The 25,701-nt window shown below is 43.1% G+C and overlaps 1 protein-coding gene across 5 annotated transcripts in view; it reads left to right on the top strand.

Moving 5' to 3' along the window:
* The window catches only part of mef2aa (myocyte enhancer factor 2aa), a 60,166-nt gene that overhangs the window by 13,060 nt on the left and 21,405 nt on the right, over positions 1-25,701 (top strand). For all 5 annotated transcript variants that reach the window (XM_062389541.1, XM_062389543.1, XM_062389539.1 and 2 more), the window contains exons 2-3: positions 8,003-8,233; positions 16,477-16,680. In XM_062389541.1, coding sequence (XP_062245525.1) covers positions 8,180-8,233; positions 16,477-16,680 — 258 coding nt within the window. In that variant the 5' untranslated portion in view covers positions 8,003-8,179. The remainder of the gene's footprint in view (positions 1-8,002; positions 8,234-16,476; positions 16,681-25,701) is intronic.

The following is a 25,701-nucleotide window of genomic DNA, read 5'->3' on the forward strand; positions in this document are numbered from 1 at the left end:
TCTACAACATTAAATTATAAGAAAGAGAGAAAAAAAAATCAATGCTACTTTAGCTAGCCCCTTTCACTGTTGTTATGACTCATGGCCATCCTCACTGCTCATATTGCATAAACCTTTTATGTAATGGAACACTGTGGGAAAGAGGCATCGAGTGGAAGATAAAAATGGGAAGAGAAAATCAAATATTTATTCTGAGCTTTTTAATTTTTTTTTCCATTGAAAGCGGACATTCTCTGAAGGCAGACAGTAATCCTAAACTGCATGTACAGTATTTGTAGCAAAGAAACTCTTTTTGTTTTCGCCGCTCACTGTTTATTTAATGAAATATGCCCGCTGATCATCAACACTGGGAGAGAATTGAATTGAATATCTAGGATCTCAGTATCTAATCCGGATCCTCAGTGTTTCCAAAGATGCGTCGAGATTGGTTAAATGCTCGACTGCTGAGAGACATTATGCGTGACGTCCCTAATACCCATACACTGCAGATTCCCCCCGGAGGAAGATCTCGGTTCATCTTCGCTGTTTACCATTTCTGCGTTGCGGCCTGTGCAACATCAAAAGGCTGCCATGGCACTTAACACGACTCGCAGGGATCCTTAGAGGGTTGGGGTGGTGGATGGGATGGTGGGTGAGAAGGGGGTCTGTTGCTCCCAGTGGTGTTGGCATTATTATAATTCCCTGGTGAGGGGTCCATCTAATGATAGACAACCATGCAAATGGACACATGCCATTGTAGGATATCAGACGACAGCACCGCACTGTAACGCTATGCAAATGTATAAACCTCTAGGACCATGCTTGTATTTGTGTTTTTGTGTGCATGTGTTTGTGCGTAAAAGAGAGTTACAAAATACTCATCTTACAACAAAAATCAATAAAACAAAACATTCAAATTGTGAAAACTGATAATAAAACCTACTCAAATTTGTAACATGTATATTTATCAGTTAAAGCAAAGAAGTGATCATCCATAAAGAGTCCTGGATTCTGATGTTCTGTCATGTCAAGAAACTGACATGTTTAAGTGACATACCGACACACTGTCATATCTAGATGTTAGAATTGTGGGAAAATCTTCAAAAGTGTGTTAAATGTTATTAGATCGCTCTGGATTTTTTTCAAGATCCCCTGTAAATGATTATTTAAAACAATCTACTAGGCCACTTTAGAAACTGTATTGTGTGTCTATGAATTCTCAGTTGTCAAGCACCTTCAGTTTTAATGAGACATAATTCCTCAGCCTACCCTTGCATCAAGGAAGTTAACATCGTTTTTTTCTTTGTTCGTAAAAGTTTCACTCCAATCTGCATCAAGGGATTTACCTTGAGGAGGAGAGTAGCTTCTCTACATGAAATGGATATAACTGCTCGGAGAGGGTCATCTCTTTATCCTTGAGAAACTGAGAATCCATTCATTGGCTGGGCTTGAAAACCTGACTGACGCAAATGGATCATTGGGAATAGAAGTGTCCCAGCAGTAATTATGTTACAACGCCGCTGCCGCTCACTACCACAGAGGTGGGATGGGATGGGCGCCGGGTGCTTCTTTGAGTCTTATTTCCTTTACATCTTTTCCACATAGTTAACACACCCTTACTGTCTTTTCGCTCCGTCTGACTTTCCCTCCCCTTCCTCTCTTGTTTTTGTTCAGCCTCCGTGTCGCACACACCTGCTGTCGCACCCAAACACACATGAAGCACAGCGCAAAGTTTCCGACTAGCATTCAGCCTGCGAATGTCTCGTCCCTCCGTTGAATGGAGGAAAAAAGTTGGTGGCCGATCATGTCACCTATTTGTCACTGTTGTCTTCCTTGGCCTCTTGCGCCTTGAAGCTACAGCAAAATTGTCTCTCTGTCCTTTTTCTTTTTTTTCATGCTATCCGGGACTCCCTGGCACTAAATCAGTAAAAAAAGAGACATGAAATTAATGTAATGTCAATGGCATCTTTCTCATGAAACCCCAAGGCACTGAGTCAAAGTCACCTTGCATAGTCCTCTCATCCCCTGACAGCAATGTGAGAGTGAGATGGAGGATGTCTGTCTGGTAATGCTGTCAGCGAATGACATCCTTTGGTTGTTGGTCGTTCCTGTACTTCCACTCGTCGTCATTCAGATGTTGTAGATTGGACACTTGTCCAGTATTTATTCTAAAGATCGACATGGTGTCCATCCAGGCGGCTGTGTAATATTGAAACATGCTCTCAGTGCAACCAGGTTCATCCTGTGGGGCTTTCTTTCCTTTTGATGTCATTTTGGAGGTGATAAGTAGCTTTCTGTCTCCTGGTCCCTGTCTAACAGCACAATCCCACCAGCGCAGGCAAGGTGCTAGCAGCGCGGAGGATTGTTTGAACTTGCATTGATCCAATGTGGGATTACAGCTGGGTCATCGGAGGGTTGGACTCAGCCACCAGTCATCAGGGCAGATTAACCACTCGCTGTCTGCCTGGCTGCCATTTTAGTGCAGACTCTCACTGCTGGCTTTGTGACTGTCCCGACTGTGCAGGTCACTTCCTCCTCTGGAGCGATGAGTTTTTTTCCTAATGAAATTAGTCTTGAAGAATCTCAATGACCTTTAGAGACTTAATATGTCACAATTCTTCATTAACGTGCCTAGAAATGATCAGACATACTTTTTTATATTTTGTTGACTGGTGTACTTACATTATCCAACATGTTTCCAACAATGTTCAAACCCAATCTCCCGACAACTCCCATGATCCCACTCTGCTTCAGGGCGTCATCAAACAAGGTATTTTGTTTTTGTTTTGATTGAGAGGCCCCTCACAGCAAAACATGAATTAATGTACTGTTACGACCCACATTAAGTTTAGTAAGAAATCTATTGGAGATATATCTTCATTTACCAATCTCAAGATTTTAGCCTGGAGATTTTACTTTTGAGCTAATTGTATTTGGTTATTCCTTCAAAACTTTTAAGGTAATCATATCAAAATTATGTTAGCCTGTAAACCACCCCTCTGTATATGAAAAATGTCAACCCTAGAAATTCTTTACAGAGAAAGGGGAAGTGCTGCAGAAATTCCATGATTTGAAGAGAGCCCCACCAATTTCCACATTTCTCAAAGCCTCCCTCTTCCCTTCTTTTTTGTCCGCATGCCCTTGCGATAGCTCTTATTAATTATATCTCATTAGTTGCCTTGGAAACTGAGGTGAAAGAACGTATAACATGGGTTCAAAGAAAGAAAGCCGGAACGAAAAGAAAGAAATCACGAGTAAAAGCCAAGAAAGAAAGAGGGCTGAAAAGAGGCGTTGGAAAAAGTGGCTGTTGAGAGATCAGCCGTGTGTCAGATTAGCATCAGGAGACATTAACACTAGTGATGCTGCTGCTGGGGCCACAATCCTGCCTTTCACTGCTGGAGAAGGAGATAAGCGTGCTCGCACAAAGGGAAGAGGGAGAGAGCATGAGAGGGTTGGCTTGCCTCCACTTCCCTCAGGCCAACAACCCCATTTACAGGTACAGCACCTCCTGATGAAAGCAAGAACAAAGGGGGTGAATGTTCATTTCCTGCTGTGCTGGCGTCAAAGCTCCATTGAAACACATTGGTAAAACTGTGGATTTAGGCTGCTTTAGCTCTTTGTCTGCCGGCTGCCGGAGGCGAATCACATCCGAGCGAGAGTGTTGACACTGGTTTCGATATACTTAAGAACGCCGGATTATTTCACAGAATCCACATATCTCTGTACATCAGATTACTGCATGAGGCTGTTGCATCCCATCGGAAAATGTACTTCTGTCATAATCACGTTGTTTCCATGTATGTTAACTCCTGTTGTGAGAGCTGTGATTCATTCTTATGTAACCCGGTGGAGTGTTTGAACAACAAGGAAAGGTCTCTGCCTACTAATTGCAAAGTGAGCGGCTGAAAGCAGCATGTGCACATTGTCCAGCCTGTGTAATGATCCTTCCAGTAAACATAATAAGCACACAGAGTGAGGCCAGAGGAGATGCGCCTCTGTTGTTGTTTAGTCTCGGACTTACAGTCGGGACAGTAATAAGGGGAAGGATCAGAGGGGAAGGGTGTCCCCAAGGTGGGTCCCTCCCTCTGTCCGCCTCTCCATCTCTCCCTGGCCTCCCTTTGACTCCCCCGCGGAGGGAACGCAGAAGGGTCCTAAATAACAGGAAGTGGAGGGGCAGGAAGTTGAGTCTTGTCTGCCCACGGCCTGCGGTAGGATACTGAGGCTGACGCTGCCTCGCACAGGAAACACAACTGTCACGGCTATGCTCAAGACTTTGGCTGCTGTCCACCACCTTCAAAGAAGTGTAGGCATGCTCGCCTCACGTATTGGGTGCTTCTGTAGCACAAGTCAAACAGGGCGAATGTTCGAGTACCTTCAATATATCAGGTTTTATTTGCAAATGTGAGACTAGAAAAGATTCTAGTGGTGTTGATTTGATGCAGTTTTATTATACCACAAGAGTAACACTGGCCTCATTTTCTGTTCATTAGGTAACCGCAACATGAATGTACTGTGTAGATTTATATTACCTTTTATATAGGACAACAGTTGAGGGAGTAATGCCTCAACTTTGTGCCGAGTGAACACAGGCATGGAAGCGGAGGGGGAGGAGGAGGCCATGCTGGATCCGGTAATTACACAGGGGATTGAGCATGTTTTATTGATTGTGAAAGGACCAGGGCTGTCACCAAGTCCTCCATTGTCTCCATGAGCTTCCTTTAGGGAGGAGAAGGCAGACCGGCCCTCCCGTCAATGGACCAGTCTCGCACCTCGTCATGGAGGATCAGCGCAGCTCTGGTCAGAAATCACCGTAATGCATATTCCGTAGGTATACAGCATATTCCAGAACTGGGAGCATGTGTTCGACACTTAAGCATAGACATGTCATATTGACTTTCTGTGCCAAGCTCATGTGCTCATTCCTATGGCGACATATTCTCCGCACATTGATTAATGTGTGGCAAGGTTTGGTAAGCATCGTTCAGAAGGGCTGGAGTAGTGCACATCGAAGTGGACCACGTGTTCTAGTCACGCAAATGTCTTCATAAAGAGGACGGAATTAAGGCCGTTAAACACTGTCCATCTCTGTTTGTGCAAACATGCACCAATCCTCTGATTCAAGCAGCCCTATGATGCACACAAGGTTCTTAACCTTTAGAACTCCACTAAGGAGGTTATGTTTTCATCTGAGTTGTTATTTGATTGTCAGTTACTAGCAGGATTATGCAAAGCTACTGTTCAGATTGCCACAAACTTGGTGGAAAGATGCGGTATGGGTCAGGGGGGGATGCAGCAGGATTTTTTGTCATTTTGTTTATCAATGTGAGATGTGGCATTCATTTCTTATTTTTTTCAAGAGATAATACGCAGATCTTTATGAGAAAAATCTGTCAACAGCTGAAAATGGTGTGGATTGGGTGAATCAAAATAGATATTTTTTATGATGGAGGCGATTTTTTCAGAACCTTTCTGTGGACATGGTATATGTGTCTCATCTTAAGAAGCAATATGGTGAAAAACATCTGTCAACCTTAGCGGAAATATGTGCTCTCCTCTTCTAGTACGTCCTGTTGTTTGCAGAGTGCTATGTATGAGTTTTGAAGGTGGGATTCTGCAGTAGTTAGGGGGTTTCTGTTCACACTTAGTGCATAGATATTAACCACGTGCTTGCTTTCCTTCTTTTTTTTCTCTATTTCCTTGTCTCCCTGTTTCTTACTCGCAACACAAACAACACACAGAAACACACACACACACACACAAAAAGAGCACACAGAAGGAGCACATGATTACGCCATAAACAGATAGTCTGTCCGATTCTTGTGCTTAGAAGTCAGAACATAACACCAAAACATGTAACTGCACACAGTAGAGACATTGTTCTTCTTTGTAACACAGACATTTCAATATTCAATCTACAGTGAATTATGTTGCGTCATGATTAACGACACTATTCGATTATAATATTTATATTGGACATCCTGCAAATTAGGTTTTGTCAGCATTGTTTTTTGTAGCTTTTTAGGTGCATTTCAGACGAATGTGGACAATTAGTTAGCCCCCCCCTCTCGACTTGTCATTGTGTATCTGTCTTTGTGAGAATAAAAGTCAGGACAGTGTGTCATGCCTGTAGACTTGAACTGTCCTGCTGTGGCAGCTCCTTTGCATAAAGGCAGGACAGAGTGGAAACATTTCGTATGTGAGAATGTCTCTTAACCAACACTGATCACTGTGAGAAAAGTCTCCTTATCTGTATGTGGATACAATTTACCACGGTAGACATTTACTATTGAGACCCACAAACCCAGAATCAAGGTCTTTTATTAAATTAACTTCATGAACTAATGGTGAATTCAACAGCAAACCTTCAATTCCAGTAAATGCACTGAAGGTTTTTTAATATTACATAAACACAATTCACTTAATTAGATCACTTCCTGTAACACGCACAACTGCTTTGTTCATAGTCAAATATGTATTTTGGGGAGCTGAACCAATCCCTGACCTCTTATCTTACACTGCTTTTTCAGTTTGTGTGACATGGTGAATGAACAAGAGCACCATCGTTCTCCCTGACCTGTTGTGATGGGGTTCAGGGGGAAATTCTTCATCAGAGATCAGGCTGTCACTTTCCTGGCTCCGACAGCCACGCGTGGGTAGTTAGTGAGGTGATCTCAGTCAAGGTTGCCTACGGCGGAGCCCCGATTCAGACAGCCAGACACCATAATGCCAGTCCATCTGTAACCGATAATGACTGTGTGCCACTGGAACTGGTCATTTTACATTTTCACTGCCAATTCGGCCCTTGGCTTCCTTGCCTCGCAACTGCTGACTGCATCGAATGGCCTGAGTTGTTAACCTCTCTACATTTTTTCTCATAGGGGAAATAGAGTTGTTTAGACATTTTGTATTTGCTGGGCTTAAGTGATGGATGTACCATTAGGGAGGGGGCTATATTTCTTCTTGCAGAGAAGTAGAGACAGGACAGAGTTAGATGTTCTCAGGGGAACAGTGTGGTCTGAACCACTAGACATGTTAGAAACACATATGTGGGAATACACCCCCTCCCTCAACATCCCCTGTGGCTTCTCCGGCAGCCCAGGAGATTTCAGCTACTGTCAACCCCAGACTGGGTGCTCTCTTAATCATCTTAAGAGCAAAGCCTACATGAGGGTGGGTCAGCTCAGGGAGAGCATGAAACCTCGCTGTACTGTCTCGCCCAACAGGGGAAAGTAAATGAAAAGACATGCGGCAAGTAGCTGGTTAGCTTAGCTTAGCACAAAGACTGAAGATGAAATCCAAACATTTTCCGGTATTGAAGGGGCTGCATCCAAGAATGTTTGAGACATTTGCTTTTGAAATTTTTCAGAACTTTTCCTGTAAACTCATGAAATGCCATGGAAATGTCAGAGTGAGCCCATGGGAGAGTACAGCAGGACAGTTGGAGGAAAATTCAGTGGGGAGACGCAAAACTGGTATGATACAAATATCTCAGCGTGAAAAAGAGGTGCCAACAATCGAAAGACAAAGAGGAAGAAAATCATTGAAAATGTCATGGCCCAAATTTACAAACAAGCCGGAAAACAGAATATAAGATCGAAAAAAGAGGGAAGAGCTCAGATCAATGTGTAGACACCAAATTGTCACACCAGCTCCCATAAATCGTACTAATTAACATCTTGTATCATCTTTATGATCAAATTAGGGTTCGGTTAAGTAGGTTATAATGTATTTCAGTAATTTTGGTTAGCAAATATGTCATATGTTCTGTTCAATTCAACTTGCCTGTGACTCTTGACGCTGCTGCCCTTTAAAGACTGAAGCCATCTTTCATTGACTTGAGCTGTGGCTCAAGTGCAGCAGCTGAGGAGATACGGACATGCCATGTGGCTCTCATGCTTTCTGAATGTGCTCAAGAACAGAACGAAGAGCCCTCCGGTGCTTTGAAGGGCCTGAGGAGACATTGTTGCGTGTCGAGTTAACTTACTGTCCCTCTCTCTGTCTCTCTCTCCTTGTTTCTCTACAGATCGTCCTGCGGATTGCGGCCTGTTCTTGTCGGAGCGCAGTGAGGGTACAGAGAAGAGTGAAAGAGCGTATATAAGAGGAAAGACTTTTGCACAATGTGCTAGGAGAGCGGAGGAAGAAAGAGTGTTGTTTTTCTGATATTGTTGAGGTGTCAGAGAGACCGGAAAGGAACGCAGCCATGGGGCGGAAGAAGATACAGATCACCCGGATCATGGATGAGAGGAACAGGCAGGTGAGTGTCATCATTTTGCTTTCTCTTTGGATACACAGAATCTGTGGTAAGTGGACTGTATAGCACTCTTCTAGTCCTATCGGCCCCTAAAAGCTCTTAACAGTACAAGCCACATTCACACATTCACCACCGGTATAGCAGTGCTTTTTTATCACACCATTCAGCACAGCCATCAGGGGCAATTTGCGGTTCAGTATCTTTGGACACTTTGGAATTAGAAATTTGAGAAGCTAGGGATTGAACCACCATGGTTAGCGCACACCATTCTCTACCTCCTTAGCCCCAGCTATCTAACATCCCTCCATCCCTCCATCCATACACTGTTTAGATACTGTAAATGTTATGCATATGTCCTATAAATGCATTCCTATATTTTGGGATCCTCAGGCTTATATTCTCTGATCGTATTTTACAAAACACTACTGAATACCTAGTATCTGAACAAATATAAAGCCACAGTTTGTACTCTACCTGTCTGGAGGTTACGCTCATGCTCCATTTTTCCTTGTTGCCTTGGACCAGAGTTCAGGAGCTGTCATGGTGTGCATGGATCTAAACAGACATACCTCCCTCCCCAATGTCCCAGGGAGCAGAACAGGGACCGTGACATTTCTTTGTCAGTGCGGTCATATTTACAGACATGATTCCCCTGCCACCCTGCAATTTCAGCCTGAGAAGTTGATGAGGCAGCAGGAGCGCTGGGCTGCAGCGGGGGCCTCATGGCGTGGGAGTGAGCTGAGGGTAGTGAGGAACACAGCAAGACGACTGTGGCCACGCCACACTGTAGGGCTTGTCCCCTGGCCTGGCAGTATGGCCTAGCCCCTTTCGCTGTAACTCTATGTGTTTGCAGCTGTTTGGTTGTAATTAAGAGCAGCCACCGCACCACAGCACCCTCTCATTTGCAGGGTGGGTCAGCAGGACACACAGCACCCTTGTCTGCCTCGGTTACACTGGTCCTGGCTAGCCACAGACGGGGAGAGAACTGGAATTCTCTCTGTCTGCTCATGTTAAATTTAAACTCCTAAACAGCAAAACACTGTAGAAAACAGCCTGAGTCTGTTTGAAACAAGAATAACAGGCTTTGATATCTACAGCAGGAAGAACAGGTCCACTTCTTTTATAGATTTGCTCCCTCTGATTAAAAAAAATCCATGCCGCAGATTTTGATGAATTATACCAAACAGGTTTTCTCTGTAGAACACATTGTGTTATCTCCTGAACTTTTCACTGGGCACAGAGAAATATAGAGAACGGTAGTGCTTCCTTTCCTCTGGGTATTAACATGATACCGTACAACGGTTCTCTCACTTGGCCTCTATCTGCTAGTGTGAGGCCATAACAGCTCAGCCAAGTGTGAAATAAAAATCTTCACTGTTGGCCAATTATCAGTACACCTGGCTCTGGGTGGGATCCAAAAAGAAGCGCAGGAGAGAAATCACTCTTGGTCCATTGGTGGTGGCTGCAGTCCATGCAATGACCTGTTACATTTGGAGGAAAAGGGAAACAGGGGAAATACATAAAAAATGGTTGATATACCCAGTTAACATCAAATTTAGCATGAATATGCAGGTTCTTCAAACCTGGGTAAATTCTAAAAAGAGGTGTTTGACTTCTTGTGTCAAACACCTTTTTTTAGGTGTATGATGTCACAATCGCGCCGGAAACTGAAAAGCTAGTAAAGTGAGAAAAAAACGAAAAGTACTCAAACGTTAATGGCTATTTACATAGAAAGGTCATTGCTCATAGTAACGTCGTGCCGGAAAGGGTGCAGCGCCAACGTCACTCTCCACACTTGGGTGTCATGTTTCCATCAGTGCCGATCGGAGCCAGAGCCGGTAAAAACCTGTGTCTACTGCAGAGTCAATTCACCCTGGAGTGAATGCTGACTGTGTCCAATCCCATTGCAGCCAGATGTTAGTGGGTTTTTTTTACCTGTGGGAAAAGGGCCTTAAGGTAACCCATTAAATGACCCACTCTGAACAGAAACTTAATGTATGGAGGGAGTGAGGGAAGATGTTTAGCTCTATTGTGTAACAGAAAAGTGGAGCTGCAAAGGGCGAGACATTTCTTATTACTGATGCGTCTCCCAAAGTCTGGTGTTTGCATCAGATTTAAAATTTCTCACTGTATAATTTGTTAGAAAGTTTATCAGCAGAATGCAGGCGTTCCATCTTGCGTTTAGTTGATTTTAGCTGGCTCAGCAGAGAAGCTGCTATGACAATAGGCCACTGTGCTGAAATAAAGCTTTGGTATAAAGTGATGTATGCTTGTGTGTCTTTCTGTCTTTTTTTTTCCTGTGGGCCACGAAGCACACAGTGCCATCTCCCCGGGGCATGCTCCGAAGCAAGGGGAAATAACCATTAGCATATGGTCCCCATTGTCAGGAGCCAATTTGAATCTTTATCTGCGCCGCTCTGATACTAGCTATGCATACGCTCAGCGTTAAAATGAAAGGAGTCCTTAAGTGGGCTAATTAGATAGCATTGCTATACAGGATGCTGTGTGGGGACAGTGGGGCTCCCTTGCATTATCACCTCAAGTGTTTTAGGAGGGCTGTTAACCTTTCAGGATTTATAAGATGGAGTGTGGCACAGGCTGAGAAGGTCTGCAATTGCGCAATCTATCAGGAATTGTGAGTCCAGAGGTGAGACGGGCGTTTTTTATCCAGCTTCAACTCATTACAAACAGTGAATTTCTGACAAGCAATATTTATAATTCAGAGCAGCGAAGTCGATTGTCCCAAAAATGACACTTACAAACAATGATGAATAAAACTCTGTGTAGTTGTTGTCTAGTACATTATGTTAAAATACGACCTTAACTTGCAACGTTATGTCCAGACCCAATTCTCTGGATTTTAACTGCAGGTCACGTCGGATAACGGCTAAACCATAGGATATTTTAGCTCCTGATCCAAGGCCTGCATAAGTGATGATCCTACAGCACAGCAGCAGTCATCGACCGGACTGACATGATGATTGCAAATAAGAGCCGGATAACAAGCAGACAGCGGCAGCGCCCTGGTATATTCTCCTCACTTATATTATCAACAGCAATTATGACTTTCAAGCATTTTCAGACATGAACTCTGGAAAATGTCTCAAAATTGTTATATAAAAAAAGGATCACATTTGAAGAATGCAGCAGGAGACACTTTCACTAAAATAAAACCAGTGAAATTTCAAAAACGAAAGGCACATCTGTTCTGTTTATCTTAACAGTTTGGAGCTCATGAACCACAGAAAATAACAACGTTAGAGCAGAGTCTGAGGTACCTGCTTCTCGGAGCAGCTGTCATATATATATAAATATATATACAGTATATATGTGTGTGTGAGGAGTGATGGTGTGGAAGCCATCGTGCACATCAGTCTTGTAAGTTGGTGTAGGGGAAAGGCCGGTGTAGTCTAGAGAGCTGTGTCTGGTGACGTCCTCTGGATGCCATTAAGCAGGCTCACTGGGGGTAATTGCCCAAGTCATTAAAAGTTTGATGATTTTGCTGCTGGGTGGAGGGTTTGCCTGCCCTTGCTGCGGCTCATTTTGGAATTTGCTCTGGCACATCAAATGCCCCTGGGCACAGAGCACTTTTCTCTCACTTTCTCTCCAGGGAGTAGCACAGTGCAAACCTCCCATTGTTTAAAAGTCTTCACCCATTACTGAAGGGCCTATTGGTCACCATTATATTTTGACAGGTAAAGAGCTTATGTGCATGTGTCATTTCCACAAAACTACACTGAAGCAGCAAAACATGAAGTGGGTGGTGTCAACGTAGACGCCTTACCCTGTAGAATTATCCATCCATCCATCCATCCATCCATCCATCCGTCCAACCATCCATCCAACTATACCACTTGTCCTATGAGGGTCACAGGGGAGCCAGAGCCAATCCATGCCCACATTCACACCTTCAAAAATTCAATCTTATAAACCCATCACTCTCAAACCTCTCTATGGCCCCTAAACGGGATCATTCTTGTTTTTGATTAGCTGAATCTCTAGTTAACTTAAGTTTTATTAACTAGCTTGTGATCCTCTCCACAAAAAAGGATCTGTCACGGCTACAGTAGGTTTCAAGGTCAATCCCACCCAGTGGACGAGGCCTTCACGCCCTCCATCGTCCCCATACGGAACCTGGGGCTGTCCTCTCTCCCAGCGAGAGCTGATAGAGGCGGACAGTTGTGGTGGACCTGGCCTGTCTCCCAGGCCAGCACACTCTGGCACTGCGTAGCCAGGGCAGCAGCCACAGGGCCCGGGTCACTCTGCCAGCTGGTGCCAGGCCTCCATGTCTCTCGAGCTGGCTCTCATATCTGCCACGGGGGCCGTCAGAGGTGGCATGAGGTTCTAATAAGGCCGCTAGCTCGTCACCCCTCCGAAGGTGTTAGTGGCTCAGGCATCTCCTGCCATGCCCCAGTCACAGCTGTACTCTCGGTCGCAGATGTCTTGTTTGTCATCTTGGCACGTCGGCCCGAGGACAGACATTGATAGACCCTTTGATTGACACATCAACTCCCCGTGACTGTGTGTGTCGGTTATGTTATTATATACCGTCCCATACAAAACTTGTCCATAGCAGTAATAGCATGCTATGGCTAGTGTATATTGCTCAGGATCTAATTTTACACATACAAGAGTTGCATTAAGCACAGCCAGTGGACTTTGCCTCGTACTCTACCAACCTAGCTGGTTTAATTTATATCCAAGAGATGACTATTACTGCTCAGCCCAATTGGCTTGTTGCTCTTTAGTCGTTTCCCCTTGAGTTTCATTTTGTGATTTCCGGTGAAGGAAGATTCCCTCCAGTGACCACTTATATTGGGATAAATAAGGTGAATCTATGCTGTTGCTAAGGGAAATGAAGCAGGATTTTCTCTGCTGCAGCACCACTCTGATATTGACTGATGCGATGGCCATGTTTTTACAGAAACATCTTGGGTATTGTAGTGTTGCTTAAAATACCTGTTTAGAGCCTTGTTAGCCTGCAAAGCTCATAACTAAAGTATAAAGTATATGCACATAAGACCTGAATTACCGAGCTCAATTAAAGCTCAGGAAAAACACTGGTTAGTGGGGCACCTGGGAAGAAGTCGGAAGTGTGGAAAGTGTGGAAAGTGTGAATTGAGAGCGGAATTACCACCTCAACCGGACATTTTGAGACTGGTGTAAAAGGTCAGAAGTCTCAGCGTGCCACAGTCCAAATGAAATGCTGGTGTAGTTAGCGATGGGCCTGGCATTGTGTGAGCCGCCGTGATGACCTTAACAGAGACGGAGAACGTTTGAGTCCGTCCAGATCATTGGAAGTCCAAAGGTGGCCGATCATCCCTTTTCGCTGAGACATTTGATGCCTGGGAACAGCTGTGAAACGGAGCGGTACAGTGTGTTGTACAACGCTGGCGCTAATCCTGTCACTGCGAATTACATGAATTAGTCAGGGAGCTCGACTACATGTGTTCCACATCTGACCATAGGAGCAGCTCAAACTTTTTTGAAACCGCACTGAGTGTCTTTGTGGGTGTCTTCGACTTGGTTGAACTGTAGGAACACTCTGCAAGTGAACCTCCCACCTGACCTCAAGGATGTCTGTGGTTTTCCACTGTCTCACCAGTCACCCCAGAGAAGACGGGGGTGGATGAAGGTTGTGTTAGTGTGTGCTGCTCTTTATGCTCAGGGCTGTTTTGTGTCATATCTACACATATTAAATGTCCTATGGGGCTAAACAGCCAACTTCCATGCCAATTAAACAGGGTTTCCGTGGGGTCTTGAAAAGTCTAATGTTCATTAATCTGAATTTTTGGCCTTGAAAACTCTTTCAAAATATAAAAATATAATTTTCTTGGCCTTTGATAGATCTTGATTATGTTAATGTGCTTTAACACTTCCTCTGTTGTTCTATAACTATTTATTTTTTTGAGAGAAATGTTCAGTGTTGTAGTTCTCAATGATAAAGATATTAGCACGCCAAGTGTCTCACTACTCTTGGCTTGGCTGTGGGATCGACCATGGATTCCTACAGTCTATTCCTGTCGAGTTAGACTGGGACTCTGATATTCCTTCATAGCTGTCGTACTTTTCATGTCCTGACTTGGACTTGTTGAAACCTGCAGAAATCATGATTAAAGGGAACTGCAAAGAGCTAAATGGTTATCACATTCAATGGCAGCTGGCTTTAGTCGAGGTTCTGTGTCTGTAACTGGGGCCAGGACCAAGTCTCAGAGCTGCTGCTGCTGCTGCTGCTGCTGAGGTTGAAATGAACCGTGCCTGGGTCAGCAGCCCTGCACTCAGCACTCTGCCATCCATCCAGGTGGAACAAAGTCCTCACTCAGCGTCTCATCCTGGGCTTCCTGCTGAAAGGTGACATCTCCCTGGCTTAGCGGCCACATTCATCTGCTAAAGAGCATACAATTTGCTAATCGTTTTCCCACTCGACAGTGTGTCCCTGCTTTCCAATTGGTTTGGCAAGCGAGTAAATATGCAAGCAGGCGAATGGGTGAGTGGGCAACGCTTTATCAGAGGAGACTAGCATCAGCTGGTTAGAACAACAGGTGCAGTAGCCGGATAGAAACAGACATTAAACTGGTCTCATGTGTTTTCCCCTCTTCGGATTCTGTGCAGAAATCCACCTCGAGAAACCCATTGGAGCGACGTCTGCTAAACCACACTATGATTCCTCTTTTCAACCAAGCTTCACTCTATCTGTCTGCGATTTGCAAGGGACGATGTCATTTGATTCGACTTCTCCTGTTTTTAAACCTCCTCATTTTAACAAATGAAATTTCTGAATTTTGTTTGTAATGTAAGCTCGGCTATCGTCAGTTAACAGGATAGAAAATGACATGAGGAGCGGTTCCTCGGTGTCTCGAGCGGGAATAATGGTCCTGTGTAATTACCTGTAGTGAGGAAGATTTGAAATTCATTTATCTCAGCTGGAGTGACCCGGCTGCCTGAGCGGTTACACGGGCTCCATGCAACACATAGGATTATGCTGCATTATAACTGTTAAAATAAGGGTACAGCCGCAAGCTGTGACCAATTAAAGTTGAAAAAAGCCTGCTCATCTGCTCAACTCCTCTCTTAGTAGGTCAGTGAGACTGATGGAGAATACAGACACATGCACTCCTCTGTGGCTCGGAGCTTTTACCAGCAGACTCACGATGGACACAACTGAATACGCTTTTGACAAGAACCATGCGAGATAAACACAAACCCGGAGCCCTGGTTTCAAATGCACGAATAAAAAAAAAAAAACGACATCCTGCGATCAGCCGTTTCAAAAAACCAACAGAGAGAACAGCTGCCTTTCTATCCACCCTACTTGTGCATAATGTTTTTCGCTTGTGAAGTGAGTGTCGCATACTGTAAATAGATGAGTAACATAATGACACGTGTGTATGGGCGACCACAGAGACCGAGCTGCAGAGGTGCAGGACATAGAGTCACTTTGCAGGGAGGGTTTGCGTTACCATCGCAGTGATGTATGACCCCAAGTCCCATCTGAGGGCTCATGTTACGAGAGCTTATGCTGCGCCACAGAGATAGCTTCCCGTATATGGAGACAGGGGCTAAAGTAATGTATAGACCCCTGTTGTTTCCAAAACTCTTGACTCAGCTCGCTGACTCGTGCGTCTCCGCTCGACCTCTGGCCTGATAACTACACATTTCAGGCACGCACTATGTTATTGCTTTCATTCCTAAAGGAGGGGCAATCTTGTTAGCTGTCACCTTGGTTACAGAAACATTGTTGTAATATAATCAGAGCATTAATAGTCATATTTTCCTGGCTTTCCCGCTGCAGATGAGAGTATGGGGTTTCCATTTTCAGAACTCTTAGGGTCTGGTGGGACTCTTCACTGTACTCAGATTTAATACAAAAAAATTGTAATTCTTAATAAAAAAAATTGTAAAAAAAGAGCCGCTCTACAATATTTCTTTTACATTTATCCGACAAACTTTGATACTAACTATCATGACACTTAAGATTTTTACATATAAAACATAGTCACAATAAAGAGTATTTTACTCCATTTTTTGCTGGAGGACTTATAGTTGTATACTTTGACTTTTACACTGTGGTTTTACTCTTTTTACTTCTTCCACCACTGCTTACGTTACACAACAAACACGGAGTTGGAGAAACAAACTGCTGAATACGATGTTAACTTTTATGTTCACATGGTTCACTTCACTTTAGCGAAGCAGTTTTCCTCTTTAACGGATGTTTTTCCCTGCTTTCTGTGTGTGTTCCTCAGGTTACCTTCACGAAGAGGAAGTTTGGCCTGATGAAGAAGGCCTACGAGCTGAGCGTACTGTGTGACTGCGAGATAGCCCTCATCATCTTCAACAGCTCTAACAAACTGTTCCAGTACGCCAGCACAGACATGGACAAAGTGCTGCTGAAATACACAGAGTACAACGAGCCCCATGAGAGCAGAACCAACTCTGACATTGTAGAGGTGAGTGTCGCTCTCCTACCTAACGAAGACAAAACTTCCTTCACGCCGTGCCCCTATTACCCTCACTTCCATCAAGTATTTTCTCTTCTCACCCAACTGATATTCAACTTCATGCAAAAAAAACTAAAGACCCTATAATACATTTTAGGGCTGGAGTCCCACTGTAAAATATCTTTAACCATAAGGGCTTTGATGATTGCTGAGGGGGTAACAGACAATTGTGAGGGACAAGTAACAGTTTCCTCCTCATCCCCCTGCAGATAGGCCACAGGAGGTCTGCACTCTCTGATAAGTTCAGCATCTCTCATGCCCATCAACGGACGTGAAGAACCTATCTCTGCTCATGCATGCACACAGTAGCTGCTGACCGCCATTAAGACCCTGTTTCCCATAGATATTGTACCTGTAGGGCTCAGTTCTCCGGTTGTTCCTCATTACAGACAGAAGTATATCAGTGAAAATACAGAGTTTAGTACATTCCACGCTGCTCCATAAAACTCAACAAACATTTCTGGGTTTTCCTGGCAGCTTCTGCCTGCCCGCCGACTAGCGGAAGAGTAATCCACTTGTTATGCCAGCTTATAAAATTGTCAGCCAAAAGTGTAAAAGCCAAAGTAAATGAGAGTGATTAGAGACACTTCATGTTCCAAACATCTTTTATTGGAACATGTGTGGCCTGTTCAAAATCGGCTGTAAGAGGCAGGTATCTAAACTGACGAGATAAAAGCATGTACAATGTATGTTAATGCCTATTGATTACAAGTTTCCCCTTCATTTATTATAGCTATTATTTGAATAATGTTTTCTGCACAAAGACTGCTGCATTGCAACACGCTGGTTTTATCACAGCCACCTGTCCACTACAACATACAGCCTTTTTTATTATAGCTTCTCTAGGAAGAGAGACGCTAAGATGGTGGGTGAGATTGAACATTTTCAAGAATCCCAGCTTTGGAACAGACTTTCACTTGGAGGAATTAGTGAAATTACATGCAGCATAAAGGAGTCAGCTGTGGCCCATTATCTTTTATTCATGCTGCTGCTGCTGCCTGTGAATTACCTGCTTGGCAGAGCTGCAGAAGAGTGCTTTGGCATCCAGCAGACTCGTGCAGTCACTCCACCATCAGGGGCCCTCGGAGCTGAGCAGGGGCTCACCTGCATAAAAAATACATGGATACATTCCTTACTTACATAAGAGTGACCACAAATGTGTGTTTGCCGTGACTAGGTGCTGTCTTACTTTAAACAAGACTTTAGCTGCAAACGCATTCCGGCCCCTGTCAGCCGGGTCCCTCCCCTCGCACTCTTCTATCACATACATCTCCGGTCAACTGACGTGTGTCTCTGTTGATAGCGGCGGCGTAATGGCAGTGTACATTGTGCGTTATGTTGCTCCAAGGGTCCCATGCTGATTCCCCACTTAGCCCTCCTGGCTACTCTCAAGGAAGCCACCCCGGCTGCACAAAAGGTGAGAACAAGCCACCGTTGTCCACGTTCACTCGTCCAGCATCTTTGCAGATATGCACAGCCCCCCCCCCCATCCCTTCTGCCTGCTGGCCACGTGGTCAAGTTTCAGAAGTGAGGAAGCAGAGCAGAAGTAACCAACCCGGTCCACTTCACGGCATCGCCACATTACCCCACTATTCATTCGGCCGGAGAGCTTGTGGTGGAGGTGGTTGATGATATGTTGCAAGTGTGATTTGCTCATACGTTAAGAGGAATACGGAATCTCCCGTTCTGATTTGCGGAGGTGTGCTCCTCTCCAGCTGCACAGATCCTCGTACGCGACACAGAGGAGGCGATGCAGTTGTAATGATGGGAAGAATCCGCCCCTCCCCCCGTTTATCTAGCGAAATGCGGCTCACATGAGGACACTTACACTGGACACTTATCTAAATTTTTAAATTGCGTTAAACCAATCTTTGGCCATGCAAACAATCATGTGCTCGTTTGGCCGGTTTGTGAGGGCCAGAAAAACCCTCTCCCACTGCTTTTTTTGCTGGGAAGCTGGTTCAGTGTGAGAAAGTAAATCAGAGGTCACGGTGCCGCTCGGTAGTACCATCTGCAGATAAAGGCTGAGCTGTGCAGTGTGGGAGAGCAGGCTCCATGTTTTCCACAGATGGATGCATGCCTGGGCCACAGTGTGATAACCCAGTGGAGGGCTGTGGACTTTGTCTCAAACTTGGCTCCCTGTCCAAAGGCAGAGCAGTGGGCTCAGATTGTTCTTTTTAGTGTGTGTGTGTGTGTGTGTGTGTGTTTGTGTGACGTGTTTTGGTATCATTTTTTCTAGCACTCCAGGCGACAGGTGAACTGCTGCATGAAATCTGTCCTTTAACGCATTCACCTGCAATGCAAATGTTCCTTAATTTTCTAAACACTCATAAGTTTTATTTTAGTATTTTATCTATATATGGTTTGTATTTACTCACTGAAAATATACCAAAGCTACATATTTAGAATCACGGTGCTCGCTTTTGTTTTACTGATCTGTTGGAGCAGTAACATCTGCAATTAAAAGAGACTACACTCCTGCCAATCACAGCAAAACACATTACCTGATCAACACACGCAAATGATGCCTTTGTCTTAATATCATACTCATCATCACCATATAGTCATTTTGCATCGGACATTAATGCAGTGCACAAAGGGGGTTGTGTAGCAGTGAGGAGTGTACATAACAGATGCAGTTTTTTACGGCGTCGCTTAGATTGTGTGTTCTATCAAATTCTGTTTATTCCACAAATGAAAACTCTGCTGTTAGTCATTACATTAATCTAATAATATTTACTCTTCCTCCCCTCTCCGCTTGTGGAGCTAATCAGATTTCGCCTACGCTCCACAACAAACCTCACACCGTTCCCCCCGCGCACAGAAAGAACCGCTTTGTCCCCGGCAGAAACCTTGATAGCCGTCCGTCACTTCACAGACATCATTTGTCACCCATGTGTCCCCGCTTTGAGCAATTCAGGTGTATACTATGGATTAGGAAAAATCAAGTTTGCAGGCACATGGAATCTACATTAAGCCAACACTTAACTGTAATCTGATCAAATCCGGGTTGTGAATAGGCTCTAACCCAATTTGGGAATGCAATTTTAGTCAAATACCGATGCTTCCCTAATTGTCAATAACTGGACTGCATCATATGCAGAGAATTGACTTTTCGCTGCTCCTTTCATGTCTTTTCAGCCGGAGGTTTGTGAGACTCAACAATCAGAGATCATTCATAGGGAAATTCTGCTTTTCTTCCCCGTGCTATATACGAGTGGCCAAAACATTTATGAAGAAGCGTTCGCCTTTTCTCGAGACCCCCGCAGTATCAGAAATTAGCATTAAAGAGTCAGGTAATCTCAGGTAGGCTTTGTGATGAATGGGGCCGTGTTAATTGTTCAATAAGATATGTAAATTTTGACCATTACTGAATGTCAAGCCCTGTGTTTTCATCTGAATCCCACATTTAGCCCTTTTTGTTTGTGATATTTTCTCTGCCCTTTGCAGATTTGAGGCTGACAAAAGGCACATGCACAATCAGCACAAGGCATTGCATTATTATTATTAATATCATTATTATCATTATTTGTGTCATTATTTGATCACTTCAAAAGGGCATTTCCAGGGACTTGCAGCTTAAAGAAATAATATTTTCTTTCCAGTTATGGAATAAACCACTTAATAAAAAGCTCTGGGCTGAAGGAGTTTCAGACAGGATGTGTTTATGTTGTCAATCAAAGGCTGAGTAGTGATTAAGACCCATTTCTTTCTTAATGAATGCAAATTGGCACATCTGCTATGGTGGGCTAGCTGTCCAGACTCTTCAATTAGCATGATTGATCAATTATCCTGCTGCTGGTGGCGCACTGGAAATGGAGGCTGCATTGGGGGACGGGGTTGGGAGTTGGGGGGTAGGAAGAGGAGATGAAAGAGCACTGGGGGGGGGGGGGGGGGCAACCGAACAGCAAACTCTAACCTTCGCTCAGTAAATGAGATTCTTTATTTGATAAGACTAGAGGAAAGAGGCCTCTCACTTTTCACAAGGTGATAAACACAAGTATTCAGTTTACAATCAGAGGTTTATCTTTCAAAGTGTTGTGTGCAAAATACACAACATTGTATGAACAAAAAGAGAATCAGCATTATTTTTCTGATTCTCCATCAGCAGAATTCTGATCAGATATCCCTCAGGGAGACGAACGAGCCTCAGCCGCGCAAATATTTACTATCAATGCGCCTTCAACTCTGAATCCTGCTGAGGATATTGTGTTGTGCAGTTTGTTTGTGTTGGTTTTAACAGTACACTGGCTGGTGAGACTACACTCAGAGCACGAAAAGCAGATCTTCCTGGGCGTGCTTCTTGGACAAACGTGACACAGAAACATAGAAGAACGGTCAAATGAGGCTCTGGCTGGCACACACGCAGATTACGTTTCACACATATCATGGTATGTAATTCTTTCGGTGGTGCAGTACTCACTTTTCACGTTCAGCAGCGTTTTATTACAAATAACCTTGAGCCATTTTCAGATCTCTCGTATCTCTGAGGATCTTTTGTCCTGCGTGCATGTGAGCAGAGTATGGTTGTTTTAGATGTCTCTGTAGCTGTTGCGCGCTTCTAAGGCTATTTTCTGACATCTGTTTATTCTGAGGAAGTTGTTTTTGGCGCTACAAACATGAATGACATCAATTCCTTTGCAGCGCAGCATTTTCTCTCTTTTCTCACTACCTTAACTTCTTAACATAGCTGCAGCTCAGTCTATGTGTCCATATGTTGACACAAAAATTAAATAACTGCAATCCTGAGTTTTCCTTCTTCTGTCTTGACGTTTGACCCGTGGATGTAAATCAGCTGCGTTGCATTGGAACACGTTTACAGGCAGACACACTTGAGTCACTCTCTTTCTTTTTAGTGCAAGTTCTGATAATCCTAGCTGTGTTCGCTGCTCTGTTTTGTAAAAACTAGTCAGCTGGTATTTTGAGAAATGTAGAATAACAATTTAATTAAACATTTTCTATTTATAACAGATATAATACGTGTGAAAAGTCATTATTCTAGTTGGAGATATCTATAAATTCTTAATGCCTGATTGTCCAAACTTCTTTGTCTCTGTCAATAATTATGTACATCTATAAATTGGTGGACTATTTATAGAGGATTGGAAAGAGAGAGGATGAGTCTAAACCAAATCTGAATTCAGAGCAGATTCTTTGTTATTTCAAATATCTGATTGAACAAGTGTAATATTCACAGGATATTTGAAACAAAAATCGATTTTTAAATGCAGTTGACCAAAGAGCTAAACCATAAAAGAGGACACAAAGCTAATGACAAGAAAAGAGTAAAATAAGGCCAGTGTGAGATAAAATCGAATCAAATCAAATAATATAGTATGAGGACACTCAAAAGAACGGGTGAACATGGAAGTCTTCATTCGAGCACTTTGTGTTAAATGATGGATTGTTCCAGAGCTCTGGTACAGCTATAGTGGATAAATGATCAACTCGATGAAATGTGGCAAAACAGACAAGATATTGATATTTTTCAACGAATCAAGCCCATTTAAAAAGTCTTCATTAATCAGATTTTAATATGACTCCATTGAAGTCCTCATAACTCCAGTATCTTTCTAATTCTGACTTCCCCCACGACTGTATGTGCCATCATCATATTACTATTCTCCCTTTTTGGTATCTCACCAGGATGAGAAATCCTTTTTAAGCTAAACCAAATGTCATTGCTATTGACATAGACTTATTGGCTGATGTTGATTTTCCACTGCTTTTCAATATATGTGAAATTTTCTGCCAGGCCATTTTTAATATTACATTTTTTTTTAAGTATGCGCACATTTGGGGCTTCTGTGATTTATTGGAGTGATATTAAAATGATTTTCTATATTTTCATTTCCACTGTAGGTCGAGCACAAGACTGCGGATTACCACGAGTACGATGATCTTGTTTTTCAGGACTCTATATATTTTAATCAGTGGATTTTCATTATCTGAGATATTGCTTTCTAACGAGGGCCGTGTTTATTCTCCGTGTGCCGGGTAATGTGTTGTTTCTGGAAAGGCAGATTCTGCAACATGTGCGATATTAACTCATGTTCCTGAAATCCTATTATCGCCTCTTAATTTGTCACGCACACAAACACACCTTGTTGTTAGGATTAGCTACTTCTGGTTTCCTGTGTGCGGAGAGTGTTTTGTACACCAGAGAGCAGGCACTTGACCTTTGACCCATGTTTGGGGCCAGGTCAGCTCCAGAGTGAACTCGCTCGTCAAAACAAACACGCCAGCTGCAGCACCAGCATCTATTTTCAGACTAGTGCAGTAGGACAAGATAAAAATAAACGAGAAATGTTTGGAATATGGCTGTTTATATGAATAAAGTCTATAAATAACCTAGAACCTAGACATTGCGTGCAGGTGTTTTTCAGCCTTTTTACTGATTTCTCCAGGATCTAATTCATGGATGTTGAGGATAAAAAACTATCTGACCCAATAAGGACACTGATCTATGAGTGTATGAAATTTGTTGCTGTATGATAGGACACTGTATTTACTGAGTGACATTCCACTTTGATTATTGCTTCTTCTGACTGTGACCTTATTGAGGTTAAGGGAATCCGAAAATTATATTTGCATGGCAGAGTTATTCAGATTATCTTCTGAATCGAGTTAATAATGGAAAATGTCTGTCTGTTTAAACAAAGTCAATGAATAACTAAATCAAGACCTAATATATTTTTATAGGTTGTTTGTTGCTTCTTAGATGTTTTCAATGAGGCATTCAGATCCTTGATTTAATTAGAAATATTCACTGTGGCCTTATTTTACATCTTGTTAATGATGTGGTATTTCTTTATTAGAGCCTCTTATAAAGTTATGACAGTGTAAATAGTCCTGTTCACTTATGCAGTCATCCCCCTCCTCTTGATGTACACCATCACATCATCTGTTCAGCAGCAGTCTGCGGAGAGTTGTCTCGTCTTGCCACAGTGACTGAAGCTCTATTAATGGTTCTGTTGCGAGCAACATGCTGCGTTTCAAAGTGGCTCTTTTTATAGGACAAGGACTCCTTCTCCTCTGGGCTTTTAGTGAAAAAGGGTCACCGGTCCTCTTTTGTAGTTCTCTGAGTGTAATGAAACAGATGTGCTAATGTTCATGCGCGTATAGGGCAGATTATTCCTGTAATATATCTCTGCTGTGGAACGTATGGAACAGATACAGTACTCATTAATTATTACTTGGCGGCAGAGTAATGGCGTTGGACTTTCCAACTATTCAAATATAGTTTGATTAACCTGACCATAACCAGCTGTAAGCCACTCCTCTCTTTATATGGGGTTTTCTGCTTTAGGGCTTTTCTACAGTTTCCCTTTGAATTGCTGAATTGCTCGACTCCATTATCCAGAACTAGTTCTCTGTGCATTTTAAATCCGTCATGTATTACATCTCATTGTTTTATTATGTCTCTGCTCCGGTGTGTGATGCTTGTTACCAGGTTACTGCTAAGAGTTTTTTTTTGCTTTTGGCACATGTCGTGCTTCATTGACGTCAGAGCTTTTTTTCCGTCCTCTCAACAGTGCACATGTCTCATTTCAAACTGAGAGGGTTGTAGAGAGCATATAATAAAAGGAGACACAATAACAATCCACGATGCCTTCTACTCAATGTTATTTTCCAGTGACACTAATGAGTTAATACTCCGAGCTCTAAAATTAGATATGCTATATCTCTAAATCTGGGGCCAAAACCATTACATACAAACTTTTATTCACCAGAGCGAGAGAGAGAGAGAGAGAGTGAGAGAGAGAGAGAGAGAGAGAGAGCGAGAGACAGACAGAGCGAGAGGGAGACAGAGAGACAGAGAGACAAAGAGAGAGACACAGAGAGAGAGAGACACAGAGATAGAGAAACAGCTTTTTTTAACTGAATGACTGAATTGTTCTGTTAGAGTATATAAATAGTGTTTTTCATCTCAAATTGAAATGTTGTTCTATCATCATGTTCGCGGAAAATATCTAACTTTTGCATTTTGCTTCTTGGAACCAGTGTTAAGATGGCGAATAAGTTTAAATTTGTTTGTCAAACACAAGAGGACACTTTATTGGGACTTAAGTTACCACGCTTCATCCCTCCTGTAAATAAGACTTGAGTCACTTCAGAGCAGTGGAAAAGTGAACTGTATCTTTATGCGTCAGCTTCCACAGAAAACAAGATAACTGAGAGTTTGAGTTTGACTGGTTAGTCAGTGTGAAGCGGACTAGCAGCAGAGTGAGTTCACGGATCTTTGCATAAACACATTCACATGACCCGTGTCGTAGTATGTTGATCATTTAACCAGTGCAGTGCCGTTCTAAACCTGCCTGTCCTTTATGAAACTGAGAAAGAGTGAGCTGAAGTAATTGAACCGTGGCAAGTTAAATAACGATTGTAAATTAAGAACACTGCTTTAGACACTTAGTTTTATTTTTTTACACTACTTTTCACTACTGGCTTGTGAGAAACAATGAGCGCTTTGAGTGGTCATCGAATAGAAAAGAGCTACATCAATACAGACCATTTACTACATAGGGTTTAAAAATCTCTCTTAACATTTGTACAGCACTACAAAAGGGCAAAACTATATTTAGTGGACTACATTGTGAGTAGCGAGTGATTTAGGACACAGCCTTAAACTGTACACACAGGACCTTTAATGACTTCACAGCGGTGAAACTGTATTTTTCCTTTACAGGTCATCTTTCAAAGAAAATAAGATTACTGATAAATAACATTTCAGAGCTTTGTCAATGCTTCGCTTTAAAAATGTGGAGCTGGTAAAAATTAATTTGTAGCTTCACAAATTGAGCTCAAACCATAAACTGCATGTGTTGAATATGATCTAGGTCAGAAAGCGACAGTAGTCGGTTGGATGTGGTTGCAGAGCGACACTGGTTCCCGCTATGTTAATGATCACTACGACCAAACGCCGTGAGTCCACCCTCTGTGTTCTTCGGTGACCTTGTGCGCCGAGCG

This window comes from Platichthys flesus, chromosome 6 (assembly GCF_949316205.1).
Source record: "Platichthys flesus chromosome 6, fPlaFle2.1, whole genome shotgun sequence".
Taxonomy (NCBI): Eukaryota; Metazoa; Chordata; class Actinopteri; order Pleuronectiformes; family Pleuronectidae; genus Platichthys; species Platichthys flesus.